General features: G+C 49.1%; 2 protein-coding genes across 9 annotated transcripts in view; one reads left to right on the top strand and one right to left on the bottom strand.

Annotated features, from left to right (window-relative positions):
- Positions 1–313: 313 nt before the first annotated feature.
- Positions 314–9,077, bottom strand: Retsat (retinol saturase). Its single transcript, NM_145084.1, is given in 11 exon segments — positions 314–478; positions 682–841; positions 990–1,156; positions 1,234–1,343; positions 1,617–1,755; positions 2,759–2,878; positions 3,822–4,019; positions 4,818–5,019; positions 5,911–6,152; positions 6,605–6,787; positions 8,909–9,077. Coding segments are annotated over 11 exon segments (1,830 nt in total). The 3' UTR covers positions 314–338.
- A 172-nt stretch (positions 9,078–9,249) lies between these two features.
- Positions 9,250–20,395, top strand: part of Elmod3 (ELMO domain containing 3) — a 38,468-nt gene continuing 27,322 nt past the window's right edge. For 2 of the 8 annotated variants that reach the window (XM_008762978.4, XM_063285783.1), the window contains exons 1-2: positions 9,250–9,390; positions 12,257–12,536. In XM_008762978.4, the coding sequence (XP_008761200.1) occupies positions 12,483–12,536 (54 nt within the window). In that variant the 5' untranslated portion in view covers positions 9,250–9,390; positions 12,257–12,482. Of the gene's footprint in view, positions 9,391–9,423; positions 9,602–9,892; positions 10,421–12,256; positions 12,537–20,395 lie in introns of those variants that run through there. The other 6 variants (XM_017592542.3, XM_063285784.1, NM_001398834.1 and 3 more) reach the window with 5 other exon arrangements.

The following is a 20,395-nucleotide window of genomic DNA, read 5'->3' as shown; positions in this document are numbered from 1 at the left end:
TACGGAGCAGCACAACACTAGAGTGGGGAGGGACAAAAAGTTTCAAGGTAGGACTGGACCATCCTATTCCAATAGCCAACACCCTCAGGGGTTGTTCTCTGTGCCTGACCCTAGCTTGGAGTTGGGTGTGGGAAAGGCATGGGAGCATTCTTCATCATGAGACATTAAGGCTCTGTAGCCCACACTAGGCCTTAGGTGGAAATGCAAGGTAAAGAACTCTTGACGTACAACAGTTATGAGAAACAAAATGGTTTTTGTTTCTATGTGCAAGGAATTACGTAGGAGGACACCATGAAAAGCTGGGGAGGCGCTGTTCCTCTAGCTCATCTCTGAATAGACTACTTCTTCTTCTTTTGTGCCCTGACCTTTGAGCCAAGAGCCTGCAGATCTGAGTACAGGTTCCGTTTCAGGATGGCACTGCTGCACAGCAGGGCCCCTTGCAGGGCCCCCATCAGCCCACAGGTGAAGATATCTTGGCCTAGAAAGCAAAAGCAGTGACCCATGAACGTCTTCCCCTGTGAAGACGGGAGTAACAAGGGCTCCTGTGTTCATCCCTCCATATCCAAAGAGATACAGCCTCAGATAGAACCCAGGACGATAGCCAGCCAAGGCAGTCCAGCTCCTGGTGTGGGCCTGAGGATGCCAGAGAAACCCAAATTCTGGTAAAATGAGGCAGTGTACCTGTCAGGTAGAGGTTGGGGATGGGGGTTTGGGCTCTTAGGGAAGCCATTGCATGAGGATGCAGACGAGCCAGGTCATGGTCAGCCCCATAAGTAGCTCCTCGGTGTGCAGCCAGATAGTACTGGTTGGTCAGTGGGGATCCTCCAGTCACACTCTCCACCTGAGGAGGCAAAAAAGGGTGAGCAAGGGAAGTGGCAAAGGCCCGATCCTTCCTTGGGACTCGTGTTACTTTGGGCTTTATCCCTGTACTGAAGAAGACAGTTAAGGGCTACGTTATCACCTCCAGCACTGTGCACGTCAGCCCCTACCTTGCCTTCCAGCTGTGGGAACAGTTTCATGATCACCGACATAGAGGCTTCCAGGAAGGTATTTTTGAGGGTCTCATAGTCAACACCTCGCTTGCCCTTAGGCTCCTCCTGCCACTCCTCGAACCATTCAAAGGCCGTGGGTACCAGCACAGTCATTGTGGATCGGTCTGCAGGTATGAGGCCATGTTATTGCTGCTTGGCCTGCCTTGCCCTACACCCACCTTCTCTGGACCTCCACCCCTACCTGGGAATCGGTCCTCCCAGGTTGGATCCTTGCTTGATGGGAAGGCAATGAAGAGAAGGGGAATGTGTTCTGGAGCCTTTTCCTTGGGCATAGAGACATAGCGCTCCATCCTGTGGATGAGGGAAGGGGCGTGACTGCCAATCTCTAGGCCTTTTTCCTCAAAGCCACCAGCACTACCCAAATGATTGCTCATCTCCAGGGACTTCTCACAAGGGAGAAACAGGCACAGCTTTGGTGTAGAAAGCCTTTCTAGGAGTCCACTGGAGACTGCACCTCCCTCAACACACATCCTTCTTACTCCTAGAACCGTGTCCAGGGTAGAAGCAGGGTCTTGTGGGACGAGGCCCAATGCTATCAGTCTTCCCCACCCCCTCATATCTTACGCTTTGTCCATGTCTGTGTCAAAATAAACATAGTAGTTGGTGGACTGAAGCTTGAGCTCCTCCTTGGTGCCCTTCAGACAGATGAAAATTGACAGCATGCTCAAACCAGGCTTTACCATTGTCAGCTGCTTCTTCACATCTGCAGAGAGAGAGCCAGTGAAGACTGCTTTGCAGGAGTTACAGCTAACAGTCACTCCCTGCCAGGATAGCCTCAGATGTTCCCTCTTCTGATCCTGCAGCTTGGTCCTCAGCTGCTAGCTTTAGGACCGAGACCCAGCCATTTTTATAGCTATTCTATAGGATCCTGATAGGGACCTGTGCTTAAGTCTTTTCCTGGCTATGTGAGATGTAGCCTCAGTCTCCTTCCAACTCTACCACCTCTCTCCATGTCCCCTTAGACAATGGTGCTGGCTTCCTGCTTGATTCAGAGCAGAGCTAACTCCACACACCTCTGGACAATCAGGCCTCCTCTTTATACCTGTAGATTTTCCTCTAATTGTAGATGTCTATGGACAAAGGCTTGTCTGGGTGTGCAAGAAGCCAGAAGACAACTTGGAGGAGGGGCTGACTGTCTCCTTCCACTCCGGGGTTCTAACTCAGATTACTAGACTTAGCAGCAAGGACTTTTTACACTCTGAGCCATCTCAATGGCCTTTGTTTGTTGAGGTAGAGTCTCGTGTAGCCAAGAATGACTTTGAATTTCTTATCTTCTTGCCTCCACCTCCAGAGTGCTAGGATTATAGCCAAATCCACCATAGCACAGTGTCTTACCTGGTTCTAAGGATCCAATTTAGGGCTGGTGCAGGCACTCTAACCACCTGAGCTTCATCCCCAGCCTCTGTCTGCCTTTAACTATTAAACTAGTTAACTATTAAAGCCCTGGTTTCTCTGGCAAAGGAAAGCAAACATACAGGCTTTGGTTTCTCAGCCCAGAAGTAGTGTAGACACTTGGATCTGACAAAACAGAGTTGTCAGAGTTCCTCTTTCCCTGTGGTCCTAGGCTCCCCAGAATGAAATGTTAATGTCCTGGTAACAGGCCAAAGATGGAAAGCTAGAGGGGTGCCCAAGAAGAGGGCAGCTCACCCAGGTGGAGCTCATAAGCTCCACAGATGAAATCTTACTTCAGAAAACCAGTCCTTTACCTGGCAGGTAGCGGACAGACTCTGGCAACAGGTGCTGATAGGTATTGAACATTCCCGCATTGGAGATGACAACTGGGCAGTAGATGTTCACCAGCTCTTGTCCCTTCTTCACACTGACACCTGCAGGCACAAGAATTTGGCTGAGCTGCTGGGAGCTCTGTGGAGACGCAAAGGGCCTATACCCTTCTCCAGATCTCTCCTAAGGGCTAGGAATCTATATAGCTCAGTTGTGTAGCACTTGTCTCACATGTATGAAGCCCTAGGTTACATGCACCCCTATCCGCCATAAAACAAACAAAATCCAGGAAAGTGTGGAATACACTTCTCTCAAAGCATCAGCTGTAGTCATAGCATAATGACATCTTCCTGTAATCCTAGCATTTAGGAGATAGAAGCAGGATAATCAGGAATTCTAAGGACAGCCTCAGCTAGTTAGTGAGTTTGAGGCTAGCCTGGATCACATGAAATCCTGCCTCAAAATATTAGTTCTGTCTATAGTCACACTACCCAAATGTCTCCAAAGCAGGCCCCAGGCACACTGCAAAGTCACTTAGCTCTTGCCTCAAATGCTTCTGCACTTACCTTCTCTAACTCTTCTCCCCTCTACCCCCAATATGGGCTTGCTTATCTTTAGCCATGTCCTGCCATCCCAAGAACACTGGTTCTATGGAATCCCAGCCCCTCCTTCACTGCTGCCAAGTTCCACTCCCTAGATAACTCAACCTTCATGAAACATCAAAGTTTCTTCGATCTACTATAGCTTGTGTATCCAACCTCATCTCTGGTCACTCACAAAACCATATGTCAAACCTGACCTTTTGTAAAAAAAAAAAAAAAAATGTAGTTTGATTCCTTTATTTCATGTAGGGGTGGGAGGACAACATGCTGGTTAGTTCTCTCCTTCCACCATGTAGGCTGTGGGGATCAAACTTAGGTCATCAGGTTTAGTGACTAGAACATTTACCCATGGAGCTATTTCAGCAGCTCAGATTCCAGCCTCTTGCATAATTAGATGGCTTCCACCCCAGCCCACTGACCCCTCAGCTCAGTGCAGGTCTCTTACCGCACGCTCTCCCAGCTGAGTCCAGCAGCACACTCTGTACGGTGGCCCTGGTGAGGACAGCGCCCCCGGCCCGCTGAATCAAAGGGATGGTATGGAAAGCAATCTCACTGGAGCCCCCTCGGGGGTAATATGCCCCTTGTATGTAGTGGTCAACCAGCAGAGCGTGCAAGGAAAAGGTGGTATGGCTGGGGGTTACTCCTACAGAATGAGGAAGGAAATAAAATATGAGCAAGAGTGGTCACTTGGCACCACTCACGATGAAACGGGGCTTCCTGTGAGGACCGCACGAGTCCATCCCAGGATCCAAAGGCTCCCAAGAGGCCCCGGGTAGATTGTGAGCTTAGTGGAATATAAGTATACTTCCTGAAAACCATTATGCTTCCAAGACCAGGGAAGTCACTGACACTGTAAGCTGAAGAGGACCATCAGCCTTGAGCAGTGTGATAGTCCATGCCTACAATCTCAGCACTCAAAAGCTAAGCCAGAAGGATCGCTGACCCAGAGTCATACCAGGTGACAGAGAGCCAGGCCAGCCTGAACAAAGTCAGAACTCATCCTGGAGGTGTGGGAGGAAGGGGCAGAGATGCCCTTTGGTGGGTTCAGTTAGCCAGATGCTTTCCTAACATGCATGAAAGCCTGGACTTGATCTCCAGCACCAGACATGGCAGCACATGCCTGTAATCCTAGCACTAGGAAGGTAGAGACAGAAAGATCAGGAATTTAAGGGCATCCTCAACTACAAGAGCTTGCCTGGAAGACCTCTTCAAAAAGGAAGAGAAAAAAGGAAAAAAGAGGGGGAGAAAAAGAAACGATATATTCTACAAAGTAGATAAAAAATAATTTCTACCAGAGTCCAACAGGAGTCAGACTTCTCAGCCCTTATCCACAAACTCCTGCAGGCCTGGGGTCTATTCTGGCTAGGCAGATGGGGAAGAAAGACCAAAGCTGGGAGAATAGAAGAGCAGCTTGGGAAAGCCTGGGCTAACAGCCACCCACCGTAAGTGGGGAAAATGTAGCTAAGAACAGCCTGGAGCTCAGGGGAAGCCCCAAGCTGTTTCAGGACTTCAGCTAGGCTCTGAGTAGACGCTCGGCAGAATGGAGAAAAACGAGTCAGAAGCCCAAACTTGTTGAGGAGCTGAGTCAAGGGCAATGGGAGGAACTTCAGTAGGATGGCATGAGAGACTCCATGGGCCACCACCTGGGGGGAAAGAAGAGAGTCTCAGCTCTGGAATGCTGTAGCCTAGTCACCACTCCAACGGCCAGCACTGACAACAGCCAGGCCCTGCAACACTTACTTGGAATTTTTGGACTTGAACAAATTTAATCTATGCAGGCATGGTGGCTCAGGCCTGTGATCCCAACAGTTGAGAGGCTAAGGCAGGAGGATTGCCATGAGTTCAAGGGTAACCAGAGCTATACAGCAAGACTGTCTCCCTCACCAAATAACAACAAAATGGGCCCTGAGTTTTTCTCATTCTTCACTCAAACGACACTATTTGCTCTTCCATTTGCTTTCCAAAAAGTATTGTTCTTTTATATAGAATATTTGGAAATATTCCAGTGGCCTGATCCTCCTGCTTCTGCCTCCCCAGTACTGGGATTACAGGCTATACTATCACATCCAGTTTATGGGCTGCTTGGGATGTAATTCACAGTTGTATATGCTAAGCCTGAGCCACATCCCCAGCATTCAAATTCCTTCCAACCCCCACCCCCATCCAGAAACCGGGTGTGATTTCATATGCTCAGCAGAGGCAGGTTCATCTCTGTCAAATTCCAGACCAGCCAGGGCAGCGCTGTGAGACTCTACCTCAAATACACAAAACAAGAAGTCTGGCTCATCTCAGAGGACGCCTAACTTCCTCCAAGCCTGACTTACCAAGGTTGCCATCTAGAGGCCAGAGTGAGGATAGCAGCTGGGAGCCAGGCAGGGCACAGGCGTATACAAGTGTACACTGGAACCAGGACAAACGTGACTATTCCTTCCTGCCTCCCCCACTAAGCCTCCCCCCTACCCCAATCACTTCACTAAGGGAAAAGTCAGTCCTGTTGGAAATAAACTAAGGATACTGGCCATGGTGCACGCTACCTTAACCAGCTCCATGTATTTGTCAATGACAGCCTCTTCCTTGGGGAACTTCTCCTTAAGGCCCTGGATGTATTCTTTCCTCCCACTGTACATGGGGAACTCCTTTCGGCCATTGGGTCCTTCTAGTATCATCAAGTCAAAAGGGGAGGCCATAGGGGCCCAGTCCAGTTGCCCTTCGGTGATCTGGTCCAAGATGAAACGGCCAATGTTGCCCTCCCGCATTCGTCCAATATAATGAATTCCTGTTGGGAGGTGCAAAGGAAAGGAGATATGGAGATAAAGGGGATTGAACCCTGGAAATAGGCCAAGTAAGGAAGAGGTTGCCCTGCTTGGCTGTGTTCACGTCCAGAGATGGCTGCCCCACCCTTTCTATAGGAAACAAACCAGAACATATACCACCCAAGGCTTGCCCAATAACTAGGCCATCAGAAATGGAGGTGCTGGGGCTGGGGATTTAGCTCAGTGGTAGAGCGCTTACCTAGGAAGCGCAAGGCCCTGGGTTCGGTCCCCAGCTCCGAAAAAAAAGAATCAAAAAAAAAAAAAAAAAAAAAAAAAAAAAGAAAGAAATGGAGGTGCCCAGAGAGAAGCTGGGACCTCCAAATCCTCAAAATGCCCCCATAACACTCAATAGTGCCTGTTCCTACCCACCTAAAGACAAAGCCGTGCTCCCAACCCTTTTCCACACAAGCCTTACCAGTGTCAAATTCAAGGCCATTTTCCCCAAAGGTATGACAACAGCCGCCTGCCTTGGTGTGTTGTTCCAGCACAAGGACTCTCTTGCCAGCTTTAGCTAGAATCGCAGCTGAGGCCAGTCCCCCAATGCCGCTGCCAATCACCACTGCGTCCAGCTTCTCTGGTACTCGGCTGACTGAGAAAGCTGTAGAAGGGAGGAGACCGAGGGTGGGCTTCTCAGACAAGGACAGGAAAGGGAAGTCAGAGAAGCCAGGGGGCTCTCTAGCTTGTTCTCCATAAGACATCTCTAAGGCAGCTGGGCATGGTGGTGTGCTCCTGTGGTCCCAGCACTGGACCCAGCCTCAAAAGGAAGGAAGAGAGACAGGGTAGTTTACTCTTGACTAAGATATCTTGAAACATTCTACCATGAAATACCTCGGGCCAGACAGGCAGATTAAACAGTGATGAGTCTTAACCCTACTATGTACTTGAGGGATTTGATACCTTTCAAAGAAAGTAGGAATCAGCTACCTACGGTAGAACAACACCAGAAAGACTGCAACAGTACAGAGTCTGCAACCTCAGTGCAGACACTTCTGTGAATACAAGCAAGGAAAGGAAAAGAAGGCAGTAAGACGCAGGGTGGGGGCTGGGGTGCTGGTGGTTCAGGGAAATGGGTTTCTTTGAAAGAAGCAAGGTCTGTGAATGCCAACGGACGTGGAGCAGGCAGGGGTGCTGGGAGAAGTCACAGCACCAGCCTCAGAAAAGGAGGAAGGCGTGTGTGCCAGGACACCTAACAGAACCAAACTGGAATGCACGGTCAACACAAGTTGTTTTCTCCCACGCTCTTTCCTTTCCTCCTTTCCTTTCATTGATTATTCGACTTGTGTTTTTTAGAGACACAGATTCACTACATACATGGTGGCCCTAACTAAACTGGAGCTCCCTTTGGAGAGATTCACCTGCTGTTTCCTCCCCAGCCCTGGGGTCATAGGAATGCACCACAATGTCTGGTAAAATCTGTTCATTAAAAAAAAACATTGCCCAAGGCCAAGTGTAGGGATTGACAGCTTTAGTCTCAGCACTCAGGAAGCAAAGGTGGGAGGATCTCCGTGAGTTCAGGGCCAGTCTGTTCTGTATAGCAATAGCAAGTTCCAGGACGTCCAGAACTACATAGAGACACTGTCTAAAAAAAAAAAAAAAAAAAAAAAAAAAAATCACCCTCCAAGCCATGGTGGCTCACCCCACCATGTAATTCCTTACTGATGGGATGGTGGTTGGAGAATCATTGTGAATTTGAGGCAAGCTTGGCCTACATCATGTTATAAGCTAGCTGGGCTAAAAGTATGAGACCTGCCTCTCCCCCAATCTTCAAACAATAATAATAATAACATAGCTGGGTGTGGTACCCCTTAGGAAGCAGAGGCACAAGGATCAGAAGTTCAAAGTCAGCCCCCAATAGGTCTGAGAGAGATCCCGTGCAGTTGAGGCTAGGCTAGGCTAGAATTTACAAGTCAGAGGCTCCTGAATGTCAAAGAGGTGATCCTTGTTTGTTTGTTTTGAAAGTTTTGCATTTGGGGATTTTGGTTGTTTTGGGGTTTATTGTGTATGTTTAGACAGGGTCTCATTGTATAGTCCAGACTGGAATTAAAATGTTGCACCACTATGCCCTGCTCCAACCCTTCCTTAAAACATTTAAAGTCAAGCATGTTGGAGCAGGCTTGTAATCTCATCGTGCTAGAGACTCTGTGTTTGAGCCTGGGGGGAAAAGTGAATTCAAAGCCAGCTCCAGTACAAAAGCGAACACAAACCTCAAAAACACAAACCTCGGAAGCACTCTACATCTACAGATGGCGGGTTGACTGGAGAGTGGAGTTCTTATCTCTAATCAGTAGGTGAAATTGCAAAGTTTTAGAATCAAGCTTTAAATCAAGCTTCAATCCTATGAAATGGGACCACATTTTGCCTGTCAAAGCCTATTGGGAAAACTTTCTGTGTTGCTTCCCTACATCCCCGAGCATGCACAGAAGTATAGGAAAAAGTTGGCTCCAGAACCAAGTAGGGGAAAGGTCTCTTATTCTGTGTAAGCTGTAAGCTGAACAGATTCCAACTGGCGGGGCTGAAACTAGGCTGTGCCAACATCTTGGCGTGTGCCAAGGGTAATGCCTGCACCCAAACCCGCAGGAGCAAAGAACACTAAAATATGGAACCTCCGTGTGCAAGTAAGTTTTCCCAGCACTTTACTAACTGGAGAGACAGAGGCCCATGCCCTGGATGAGCAGAAGGCCCGAGAGCAGTCCAGAAACCCACAGTCCCTCTAGCTGACCTTGTTTGAGAACTTTCTTCCTAGCTTCCTTGTCGGTCACTAGGGGTTCAGGTGGCCGCTTGACATCCTCAGCGAAGGGGTTCGGGGAACTTCCGGTGAAAAGGCCCACATAAACCCTGTGAACGACCACCAGCAGCAGCACGAGCAGCAGCAGAGCAGTGATCCACATCTTGCTGCCAAGGCCCGGAAGACAGCGTCCTTTCCCTCTGAGCTCGGCTTTTATGGTCGAGGCTCCGCCCCTCTAGTTTATCCTCAAAGGACTACCAGACAAGGAATGGGCGAGGCATTTTGACTCACACCCGCGCAAAACTGATGAAGATTGTTCATCCTGGGTCTCCATATGACCTTTGCGGCGCAGGATTTCAATTGCCTAGTGGGAAATGTAGTTCTAGCGCGAGACAAGCGGCACTTCACGCCTGCGCGATGAGGGGGATGTGGGACCCTCTTACCGGAACGCTGGGGACGCGTCCGGTGAGCCTGGGGTGGGTGTGGGGGTGAGGGAAATGAGGGTGAGGGGGACGATGTAGGGTGGAAATGACCACCATGGGGCCACACAAGCCTGAAAGTTGCAGGTTCGAGAGAGATCCCGTCTGGGAGACAGAGAAGACCTGGGTTCTGGTGCCTGTTCTGGAATGGATTCGCTGAAACCTCGGAAGCAAGTCCTTGCTTTCCTCCCCTCTCCCTTTCCAGGCAGTGAGAAAGTTTCTGTCCCCACACAGCCTCTATCTGGGTATCTCGATGAATTGAGAGCCTGTTGAGACCAGCGCAGGAGCTCCCCTGAACCTGTGTTACTCACTGCCCCAGGACTGGCATCCGCACACAGGTCCCCGACGTTACCCCTAGCTGGATCCCCTACTCTTTTTTTTTCTTTTTAATTTTTTCTTTTTTTCGGAGCTGGGGACCGAACCCAGGGCCTTGTGCTTGCTAGGCAAGCACTCTACCACTGAGCTAAATCCCCAAAACCTTGGATCCCCTACTCTTTTTTTTTTTCCCCCCGGAGCTGGGGACCGAACCCAGGGCCTTGCGCTTGCTAGGCAAGTGCTCTACCACTGAGCTAAATCCCCAACCACCGGATCCCCTACTCTTAACCACTCTTTCGGGGTCCCACCTAGGAACAAGCCTCAAGAAAGACTAAGCCAAGGACCATCTTAACTATGTGCATTTGCATTTAAGGACGCGCCAGTTTCTAAATCAGCTCTTCAGAGAGCTTAAGCTCCAGCAGACAGTCTAGATATCCTACCGTCTTAATGTTGCCCTTGGAGGAAAGTAGGTCCGAAATATGGACTTGACTTAAGAGGGATTTGTTTGTATAAGAAGCCCATTTCCTTAAGTACCCACTATCAGGAGGAATGACTTTATAATCTTGAGTATTTTGTCCCATATTACAGTCCCCAGCAGTGCTCCACTCCAGTATGTAAAGCAGGCCATGCTTCTGCACTACTTGGTTCGTTTTCCACACTAACAGGAAAACCTTCCCCAGACTTTGTCACACCCACCTGTGTACCCTGCCAGGTTAGCTGATAGGCATGTGTGTTATCCTGTGCTGTCATTCAGGCCAAGGTGGAAGGAAAGGAAAAGAGAGGTAGATGCCGAGGTTCCAGTGGGGAGAAAGCTAGTTCCTGGGGTGTTGTGAGTAAGATATTACCACCATCCTTCCTAGATCACAGCCAGCCAGAAACTTGTTTGATACTGGCAGCTCAGTCCTTGGGGAATGTAAGTCATATTCCCCCACTGGAGGATTGACTTCAAGGATCCGCCTCCCCTCTGACTTAGTCCTCTGAGTCTGTGAAGTATGATCGTTCGTAGTGTGTGAGAGCCATCCACTCACATTTTCCCCCAGTCTTAGGGACTGAGCCTAGTTTCCCACCACTAAGCTACAATCCCAGCCTTCCACACTAACTGGTTGGTGTGTGGGTGTGAGTATGCATGCCCATATAGGAACAGAAAGACCAGGGGACTGTAAATTGCCCAGTTCTGCTACTCTGTGCCTTATGCATTTGAACTTGTGCCTAGCTTCTGTCACAGTGCTTTGTCCCCAACCTTGAGAAGTAGAAGTGAGCCTGAGTTACGTAGCAAGTATGAGGCCAGGCTGAACAACATCTATAAGATCTTTCTGTGTATCTGTGTCTTTATTGAGAAGTGGGGGAGGGAAGGAGGGAGGGAGCGAGAGACAGGAGACAGAGACACAGACAGAGAGAGAGAGAGAGACAGACAGAGAGAGGAGGGTTAGAGAGATGCTCATCAGTTAAGAACATTTGCTGCCCTTGCAGAGGGCAGAGGACCAGGATTTGCTTCTCAGCACCTACATCCTTGTAATCCCAGCATTAGGAAAGCAGATATAGGCAGATCCATAAAGCTCATTGGCCATCCCAGCCTGCTCATTGGGTTCCAGGCGAATAAAAGAGATCTCGTCTCAAAAAATTAAGGTGAACAGAGCCTGAGGAACATCGGATAATGTTGTCCTCTTCACCCGCTCATACACACATGTGTACACCTACACACACTTGAACTCTGAGTGTACATGCATATGTGTGTACACACGAGCTGGAGATGAGATGTAGCTCAGTGGTAGACTATTCACCTGGCGTGCATAAAGAGCTGGATTTGATCCCCAACTGTAGTTGCGCGCGCACACACACACACACACCACACACACACACACACACAGAGTTCTCACACACACACAGAGTTCTCACACACACAGCTCTCTCTCACAGAGTTCTTACACACAGTTCTCACACACAGAGAGAGACACACACACAGAGTTCTCACACACACAGAGACACACACATAGACACACACACAGAGTTCTCACACACACAGCTCTCTCTCTCTCACACACACACACACACACACACACACACACACACACACACACACACACACAGAGTTCTCACACACACAGTTGACCAGTTTGCCTTTACAAGGTTAGGACATCATCTTGCCTTTTGAGTTTTTCTATCACTCTGGGAAACAGGTCCAATATTGTAAGGCCCACAGCTCCACCCATGTCTAGGATCTGAACAAAGCCAGTGTAACCACCAGTCAGTCTTACCCCCAGTAAGCCAGCTAGGTCTCAGTGATTCATGGCCAGAAACAGACCCCACTTCTTAAAATAGTGCCACTGTTTTCTAGACACTGACAATCCACCCCACCCCCAACCCGCTGCATGGCCCCTCCAGTCCCAGGGTGTGGGCAGTGAACAATAGGCATCTGGCTTAGTATCTTGTTTATTTAGAATTAATTCACAGTTGCTTAAAGATTTTAAAAGTCTTTTCCCTCTTGAACAGAGAGAGGCATGACTGAATGATGAAGCCAGTCCCCACTACCCCATTTCTGTTTTTCCAGAGTGAGGCTCCGAGGTTCCCAGGGGCTTTCAGGACTCACAGAGACCTTCTGCACCTTGGTGATGGCCCAAGGGGACTGTTTTCTTCCTTGGAACCTGAATGACTGCCAAGAAGGAAGACGAAAGTAGAGTGCTTGTCTCTCCTGGTGGCTCCAGGCCTCAGGCTGTCCTATCGAACCCCTTTCAGAGCTCAAGGACAAGGCTCACTTCAACTAGTGAGCTTGAGTCATGAGTGAAACATCTTGCTCTTTCCTTATCGAGAAAGAATTTCAAGATGGACAGGTGAGTGCTTCTACTTGGGAAAGAAGGTGCTGGCTTGGGATGTGCTGTTAATGAGACAGAGACTGGTGTTTTAGAAATATTGAGGGGGAAATGATCTGTAGGCTGAAGGTATAATTCAGCAGTAAACTGTTGGCTGTAGGTTCCATCTCCAGGATGAGACTGACAGACAGAGAACAGAGACAGGAGAGTCTAGACCATCATGGTGGGACACTTGAGATCCTAACACTAGGGAGGTAGAGAAAAAAGATTAGGAATTCAAGTTCTTCCTCAGCCCCGTGATGAGTTCTAAGTCAGCCTGAACTATAGAGACCCCGCTCAAAGCAGAAGCCTCTGTCCGTCTTCAGGTGGTACCTTGTTTTCTGAGTGGCTCACAGAACCCTGATTCCTTTTGCTGGGGTTGGGGAGGGAGATCTGAAACTCCCTAAGAAATCAGTATGGCGCGGACTTATCGATTAACTTCCTGTCCTCCTCCCTGTCTATCACTGGCTTGGCAGTCTGTCTTACTTGGCTTTCTATGGCTGTGATAAACCCCGTGACCAACAGCAGCTTGGGGAGGAACAGGCATCTTATAGCTTACAGCCCATCACTGGGGGAGCTTAGGGAAGGCATCCCGAGGCAGGGGCTGAAAGAAAACTGTGGAGGAGCACTGCTTACTGACTTGCTCCTCAGCCTCAGCCTCACCCTCACCTGACCAGGCACTGCCCAGAGTGGCTGCCCTCCCTCATCAGTCGTTAGTCAAAGTTTCAGCCAGGCAGGTTGGCACACGTACTTAATCCCAACGGAAACAACAACCATGTCTAAAGTTCAATATGACAGCGGTGTCTTCTCAGTGGAGGGTCCCCTTCACAGATGGCTCTATTTTATATCACGTTGACTATCAACTAAGTAGCAACCAACCACCGTCCTGAGGCCTCCTGTTGAGTGCAGTCACGTGTATGTCCACGTGGGCCTGGCCGCTAGCCCGACATTCTGGACCTTCCCCTCCGTCTTTCTGGCCAGAAATGGGTTACCAGGGCCAGAATCCAGACTAAGCATTTGCTGGGCTCTCCAGGGAGACCTCACATTCAGAAAAGGACAAACTGTTCTTTCCTCTAAAAAGGAAGTCTCTGGAAGGGGACAGAAATGTAGACAGAGAAGAATGTAGTGTTCTTTATAACATCAGGAATCACCAAATATTACTGAGATAGAATTTCAATAAATTATAGCTATATTTTGTATCTTGTACTTTGCTGATGCCTGTGGAGAACTTCAGAGGCAACTTGGGTTGCGTGCAAGGGTGGTAGAAGTCTTAAAGACGGGCCTAGAGAGGTGACAACACTGGCTGTTCTTCTGGAGGACCCATGTCAGGTAGCTCATAAGCACCTATAACTGAACATCCAGGGGATCCAGTGTCCTTTCTGGCCTCCGCAGGCTGCACACGCATGACATAAACTCACACAGATGTACACACTTAATTTTAAAACCTCAAAGTAGAACTGGGTGTGGTGCATACCCCTTTAATCCCAGCGCTTGGGAGGCAGAGACCAGTGGATCTCTGTGAGTTAGTCAGAGGCCAGCCTGATCTACTTAACAAGCTCCATGCTAGCCCGACAACATAGTTAGACCCTGCTTCAAAATAAAAGAGGGAGCTGGCTCAGTGGCTAAGAGCACATGCTTCTCGCAGAGGATCCAGAGTCAGTCCTGCACCACATGGCGGGTTCCAGTACCCAGGGGTCTGATACCTTCTGCCTCTAAATACCCGGGAGACATGATGTTCACAGGCATATGTGCAGGCAAAGCATTCACACACTTAAAATAAGTCTTAAATTTTTTGAAATAAATAAGAATAGATTTTTTTAAGGACTCTATTTTTTAAAAATCACATCAGTCAATCAAGACTCGCAGAGATGAGACCACTAAGATGCTAAGACAGGCCAGGCTAGTAGAGAAGGTGGAACTGGTGTTGAAAGGAGCAGAGGACACAGACTTGTGTGCAGGAGATCCAGGGAGTACCAGAGGTCAGAGGTGAGGTGAGGATGTGTAGTGGGTGTTGGCGAGGAGAGTGCTCAGACTTTTGAAGGTCGGAAATAGAGGAGTCCGCTCTACTGTGGTGTGTTGGGCTTCCATTCTTACTTGTAGTGTATAAAGAAGTCCAAACCGGGGTCAGGCAAATAACTAAATGGGTAGGAGCACTTGCCATGCAAGCACAGGGACGTGAGTTTAACCCTCAACTGCACATAAAAGGCCAGACGGATGCCTGCAGCACCAGGGCAGCGGAGGGCAGAATGGGGCCACTGCAGGCTGGCTCCAGGTCCACTGAAAGATTCTGTCTTTGGGGATTAAGATGGATTAGAAGAGGGCTGGAGAGATGGCTCAGAGGTTAAGAGCACTGACTGCAGGTCATGAGTTCAATTCCCAGCAACCACATGGTGGCTCACAACCATCTGTAATGAGATCTGGTGCCCTCTTCTGGCCTGCAGTCACATATGCAGGCAGAATGCTGTAATAAAATAAATAAATAAATCTTTAAAAAAAAAAAAAAAAAAGATGGATTAGAAGAGAAGAGAATATCCAGTTCCCCCTTGGCCTTCCTCATGCACATGGGCAGGCATAACTGCACACACTCCCAGGGGAGTGGGGGGTCACAGAAGTTAAACCAGTATATAAGAAGTTTCTTGGAGATAAACGAAAGGATCATAGTATCGGGATGATCTGGGTTTCCAGGGCCCTGCACAGCACTGAGTCCACCCCTATATTTTGTTGGTGGTTTGTTGGCTTGCAACAGCCATCCCCCTAAACGTCCAGGCTGGGCTCTAAGGCGTGCCACGCAGCCCTGGCTAGCTAGTTATCATTCTTCCTCCTCCTCCTTTCCTCACTTTTTTTTTTTCCTTTTTGATTTTTTTTAAATGGTCTTGCTGTGCAGCCCAGGCTGGCTTTGAGCACACATTGTCCTTCCTCAGTCTCTCAAGTGCTTGAGCCCAGGCTTGTACCACTGTGCCAGCCTTTTTCTTTTTTATGTCTATTCTTATTTATGTATTTTAGAGAAGGTAATATACTTACATATTCCAAAAACCTGAAAGTAAGAAAAAATAACAGTAGAAAAACCTGTCTCCTGCCTTCTGTGTGGGCACCTTGTTCCTTTCCCTTCCCACTCAGCTTGCCTGATGGAGGCATGGGCGCTCCTTACTTGGGAGTGATCCTGGAGATAGTCATAAATGACAAGCAAAAATATCTGTGTGGGTTTTTTTTTTTTTTTAATGATGGCAGAGAGGGGAGAAGGCAAGAAAGAAATGGTAAGGTAAATGAAACAAATTGGTAGACTGCAGGAAGGTGGGTCTTGGTTGAAAGTTCTTCACCTTCCCAGACATAACGGCACACATCCGTCACCTGAGCACTAAAGAGGAGAAAGAGGCAAGGGGACACAGGTCCTCGGCACAGGTTATAAGAGCCGGGGCTATGTAATAAAACAGTGATTCAAAACATTAACAGTGATGAAACTAAATTCCAAATATATTTTACATAAACATAAAAGAAAGAGGTGGGGAGTAGTCTTTCCTAAACCCAGGGAAAAGAAAAGCAAAGTTTCATAGGTCATGTGGAAAATGGGCGGAGGGGAGGGGGCACACAGTTAGCCCACAGGGCAAGCAGTGTGCGCTGCCTCCTGCAGCCCTTACAGCGCCAGAGGCTGGCTAGCACTTCCTGAGGGCTGCATTGCATCTCGCCAAATGGATTCTTTACACTCTCAAGTCCAGCACTGGTCAGTGTTTAGTGTTTGTTCAGCTCGCGGAAACAGTGCTACAGTGAGTGAAAATAAACACAGGACTCTGCCGGAGGAGCAGTGGATCTGTTGGCTGAGCACTAGACCACGGTGCAGGCTCAGGGCATGGACAAGGTGGGAATTTGGGCAAGGATGTCACTCAATCAGTAATGTGCTTGTCCCTAATGGATGATACAGACCTATGACTGTAGACCCAACACTCTGGAGGCGGAGGCAGGAGAACCAGAAGTTCAAAGTCATCCTCCATAGCAAATTTTGAGACAGCCTCAAATATGGGAGACCTATCCTCCAAATTACTATCAAGGGCTGGTAAGTAAGACCACTTACAGGCGTCCAGCCTGGTGAGCCACATGCACCTAAGGGTAGACTCGTGTGCAGCCCAGTACAAAACCCCGCATTCTTTAAGAAGACATTTGCAACATTAGAACATCTTTCTTGTAATTTTCTTTCTTTCTTTTGTTCTTTTTTTTATAACTTGAATGTGTGGTTCTCGAGTATGAATTTTTTTTTCTTTTTTTTTTTTTTTTCGGAGCTGGGGACTGAACCCAGGGCCTTGCCCTTGCTAGGCAAGCGCTCTACCACTGAGCTAAATCCCCAACCCCGAGTATGAATTTTTTAGATGGCAGTATCTGTTGCAAGGTCAAAGGTTAGAAGCATCAGCATCTGGTGAGTTGTAACCTTTGAACCCTCTAATAAAATAATTTTTTAATTATGTTTTTGACCTTTGATAACTGACTATTGGTTCAACTGACTATTGAAACATTATCTCGGAATGGTTCGTATGCCATTTATTTATACGGATTAATCAGGTTCCTCTAGAGAAGAGAACTGATAGAATGTATACACATACATACACACAGAGATTTATTAGAGTGGCTTACAGGGTGTGGTCCAGGTAGTCCAACAGAAAGTCCAAAAATGCAGTAGTTCAGTGCATGAGGGTAGAGTTTCAGCTGGTCTTCAGTATACACCAGAATCCCAAGAAAATAGCCTCTAATCCCAGTGGGAAAAGTGGATTTGCCAGTGGGAGTGAGGACAGACAGGCAGGTGTATCCAGCAGCTCAGGTTTCAGCTAATTCTAGATGTAGTCAAGTTGACAACCAAAAATCGTCCTCGTATCATGCTTTTTAAAACTGCCTGGGGCTGGGAAGATTGCTCGGCAGTTAAAAGAACTTTCTGCACTTCCACTTCCTGAGTTCACTTCCCAGCACCCATGTCAGAGGGCTTGTGCCAACAGATCTCTTCCCTCTCCTTGAGTACCTACACACACGACAGACTCTCGGACACACACACACACACACACACACACACACAAAAGTAAGAAAAGTTGTAAAGATAGCAATGTGCTTTTGAGCTAGGGAGCAGGGTAAAGAGCCTACTGTGTAACACAAGGCCATGCATTTAGATCCCCAGAACCTATGTAAAGCCAGACGTGGTGGCCCATGCCCATAATCCCTAGAGTGAGACGGGAGGTGGAGATTTGAACCCCTGAAGAGCCCCGCTAACCTGTCACAGAAAGCTGGAGACCTGCCTTAAAGCCAGATGGGAAGTGAGAAGAGGTGCTTTATGTTGGATTCTGATGGGCACATGTGTACCTACATATACCTCGCTCTTGAAATTATTTAAAATGACACTTGCCTTTTGTGTAAATCAGGCGTTTTCTATGGACTTAGTTTTTCTGGGGTGGTGGTGTTGTTGTTGTTGGTGGTGGTGGTGCTGTGTGTGTGTGTGTGTGTGTGTGTGTGTGTGTGTGTGTGTGTGTGGTGTGTGTGTGTGTATGAGCGTTGTAGTCTAGGCTGGTCCCTAGCATCCTCCTATCTCTGTTCCTGAGTGCTAGGATTGCAAGGTGACTCTACCAATCCCAGCTTGTTTTGTTTGGTTGGTTTATGGATATGGTTGGTTGATTTTTTTGAGACAAAATCTCCTATGTGTGTTTTTCAAATTTATTTTTATTAATCTTTCAAGAATTTTGTTCATGTATACAATATATATTGATCATATTAGCCTCTACTTCTGCCTCTCTTTCCAGAACCACCCCTAACGCCTCCTAAACTCATGACCTCCCCTTCATTTAAAAAATAATCACCCAGCAAGTCCAGTGTGTGCTGCTCCAGTGTTTGTGACTGTGGAGGGATCCGCTGGGGCGCTCAGACCTGCTAGGGCCCACACACTAGAGAAATCCCTCCCTTTCCATCATGTGTGCTTTTGGTTTATTTTTGTTTTTAACTTACTGGTTTATACAATTTTTTCCTACTGTTTTAGGAGGATTAGCCCATACCTGTGCCTGTGATGTGAGCGGGGACAGTTGCACCTGTGCCTGTGATGTGAGTGTGGACAGTTGCACCTGTGCCTGTGATGTGAGTGTGGACAGTTGCACCTGTGCCCGTGATGTGAGTGTGGACAGTTGCACCTGTGCCCGTGATGTGGGTGTGGACAGTTGCACCTGTGCCCGTGATGTGAGTGTGGACAGTTGCACCTGTGCCCGTGATGTGAGCGTGGGCAGTTGCACCTGTGCCTGTGATGTGAGTGTGGACAGTTGCACCTGTGCCCGTGATGTGAGCGTGGGCAGTTGCACCTGTGCCTGTGATGTGAGTGTGGACAGTTGCACCTGTGCCCGTGATGTGAGTGGGGACAGTTGCACCTGTGCCCGTGATGTGAGTGGGGACAGTTGCACCTGTGCCTGTGATGTGAGCGTGGGCAGTTGCACCTGTGCTTGTGATGTGAGTGTGAACAGTTGCACCTGTGCCCGTGATGTGAGCGTGGGCAGTTGCACCTGTGCCTGTGATGTGAGTGTGAACAGTTGCACCTGTGCCCGTGTTGTGAGTGGGGACAGTTGCACCTGTGCCCGTGTTGTGAGTGGGGACAGTTGCACCTGTGCCCGTGTTGTGAGTGGGGACAGTTGCACCTGTGCCCATGATGTGAGTGTGGACAGTTGCACCTGTGCCCGTGATGTGAGCGTGGGCAGTTGCACCTGTGCTTGTGATGTGAGCGTGGGCAGTTGCACCTGTGCTCGGGTTGTGAGTGGGGACAATTGTGCACCTGTGCCCGTGTTGTGAGTGGGGACAGTTGCACCTGTGCTTGTGATGTGAGCGTGGGCAGTTGCACCTGTGCCTGTGATGTGAGTGTGAACAGTTGCACCTGTGCCCGTGATGTGAGCGGGGACAGTTGCACCTGTGCCCGTGATGTGAGCGTGGGCAGTTGCACCTGTGCCCGTGATGTGAGCGGGGACAGTTGCACCTGTGCCCGTGATGTGAGCGTGGGCAGTTGCACCTGTGCCCGTGATGTGAGCGGGGACAGTTGCACCTGTGCCCGTGATGTGAGCGTGGGCAGTTGCACCTGTGCCCGTGTTGTGAGTGGGGACAGTTGCACCTGTGCTTGTGATGTGAGCGTGGGCAGTTGTACCTGTGCCCGTGTTGTGAGTGTGGACAGTTGCACCTGTGCCCGTGATGTGAGTGTGGACAGTTGCACCTGTGCCTGTGTTGTGAGCGGGGACAGTTGCGCACCTGTGCCCGTGATGTGAGTGGGGACAGTTGCACCTGTGCTTGTGATGTGAGCGTGGGCAGTTGTACCTGTGCCCGTGATGTGAGCGTGGACAGTCGCACCTGTGCCCGTGATGTGAGTGTGGACACTTGCACCTGTGCCCGTGATGTGAGTGTGGACAGTTGCACCTGTGCTTGTGATGTGAGCGTGGGCAGTTGCACCTGTGCCCGTGTTGTGAGTGGGGACAGTTGCCCCTGTGCTTGTGATGTGAGCGTGGGCAGTTGTACCTGTGCCCATGTTGTGAGTGTGGACAGTTGCACCTGTGCCCGTGATGTGAGTGTGGACAGTTGCACCTATGCCCGTGATGTGAGTGTGGACAGTTGCACCTGTGCCCGTGATGTGAGTGTGGACAGTTGCACCTGTGCCCGTGATGTGAGTGTGGACAGTTGCACCTGTGCCCGTGATGTGAGTGTGGACAGTTGCGCACCTGTGCCCGTGTTGTGAGTGGGGACAGTTGCACCTGTGCTTGTGATGTGAGCGTGGGCAGTTGCACCTGTACCTGTGATATGAGTGTGAACAGTTGCACCTGTGCCCGTGATGTGAGCGGGGACAGTTGCACCTG

Source organism: Rattus norvegicus, chromosome 4 (assembly GCF_036323735.1).
Source record: "Rattus norvegicus strain BN/NHsdMcwi chromosome 4, GRCr8, whole genome shotgun sequence".
NCBI lineage: Eukaryota > Metazoa > Chordata > Mammalia > Rodentia > Muridae > Rattus > Rattus norvegicus.
The sequence above is the reverse complement of the archived record's forward strand: the minus strand, read 5'-3'. Positions and strand labels throughout refer to the sequence as shown.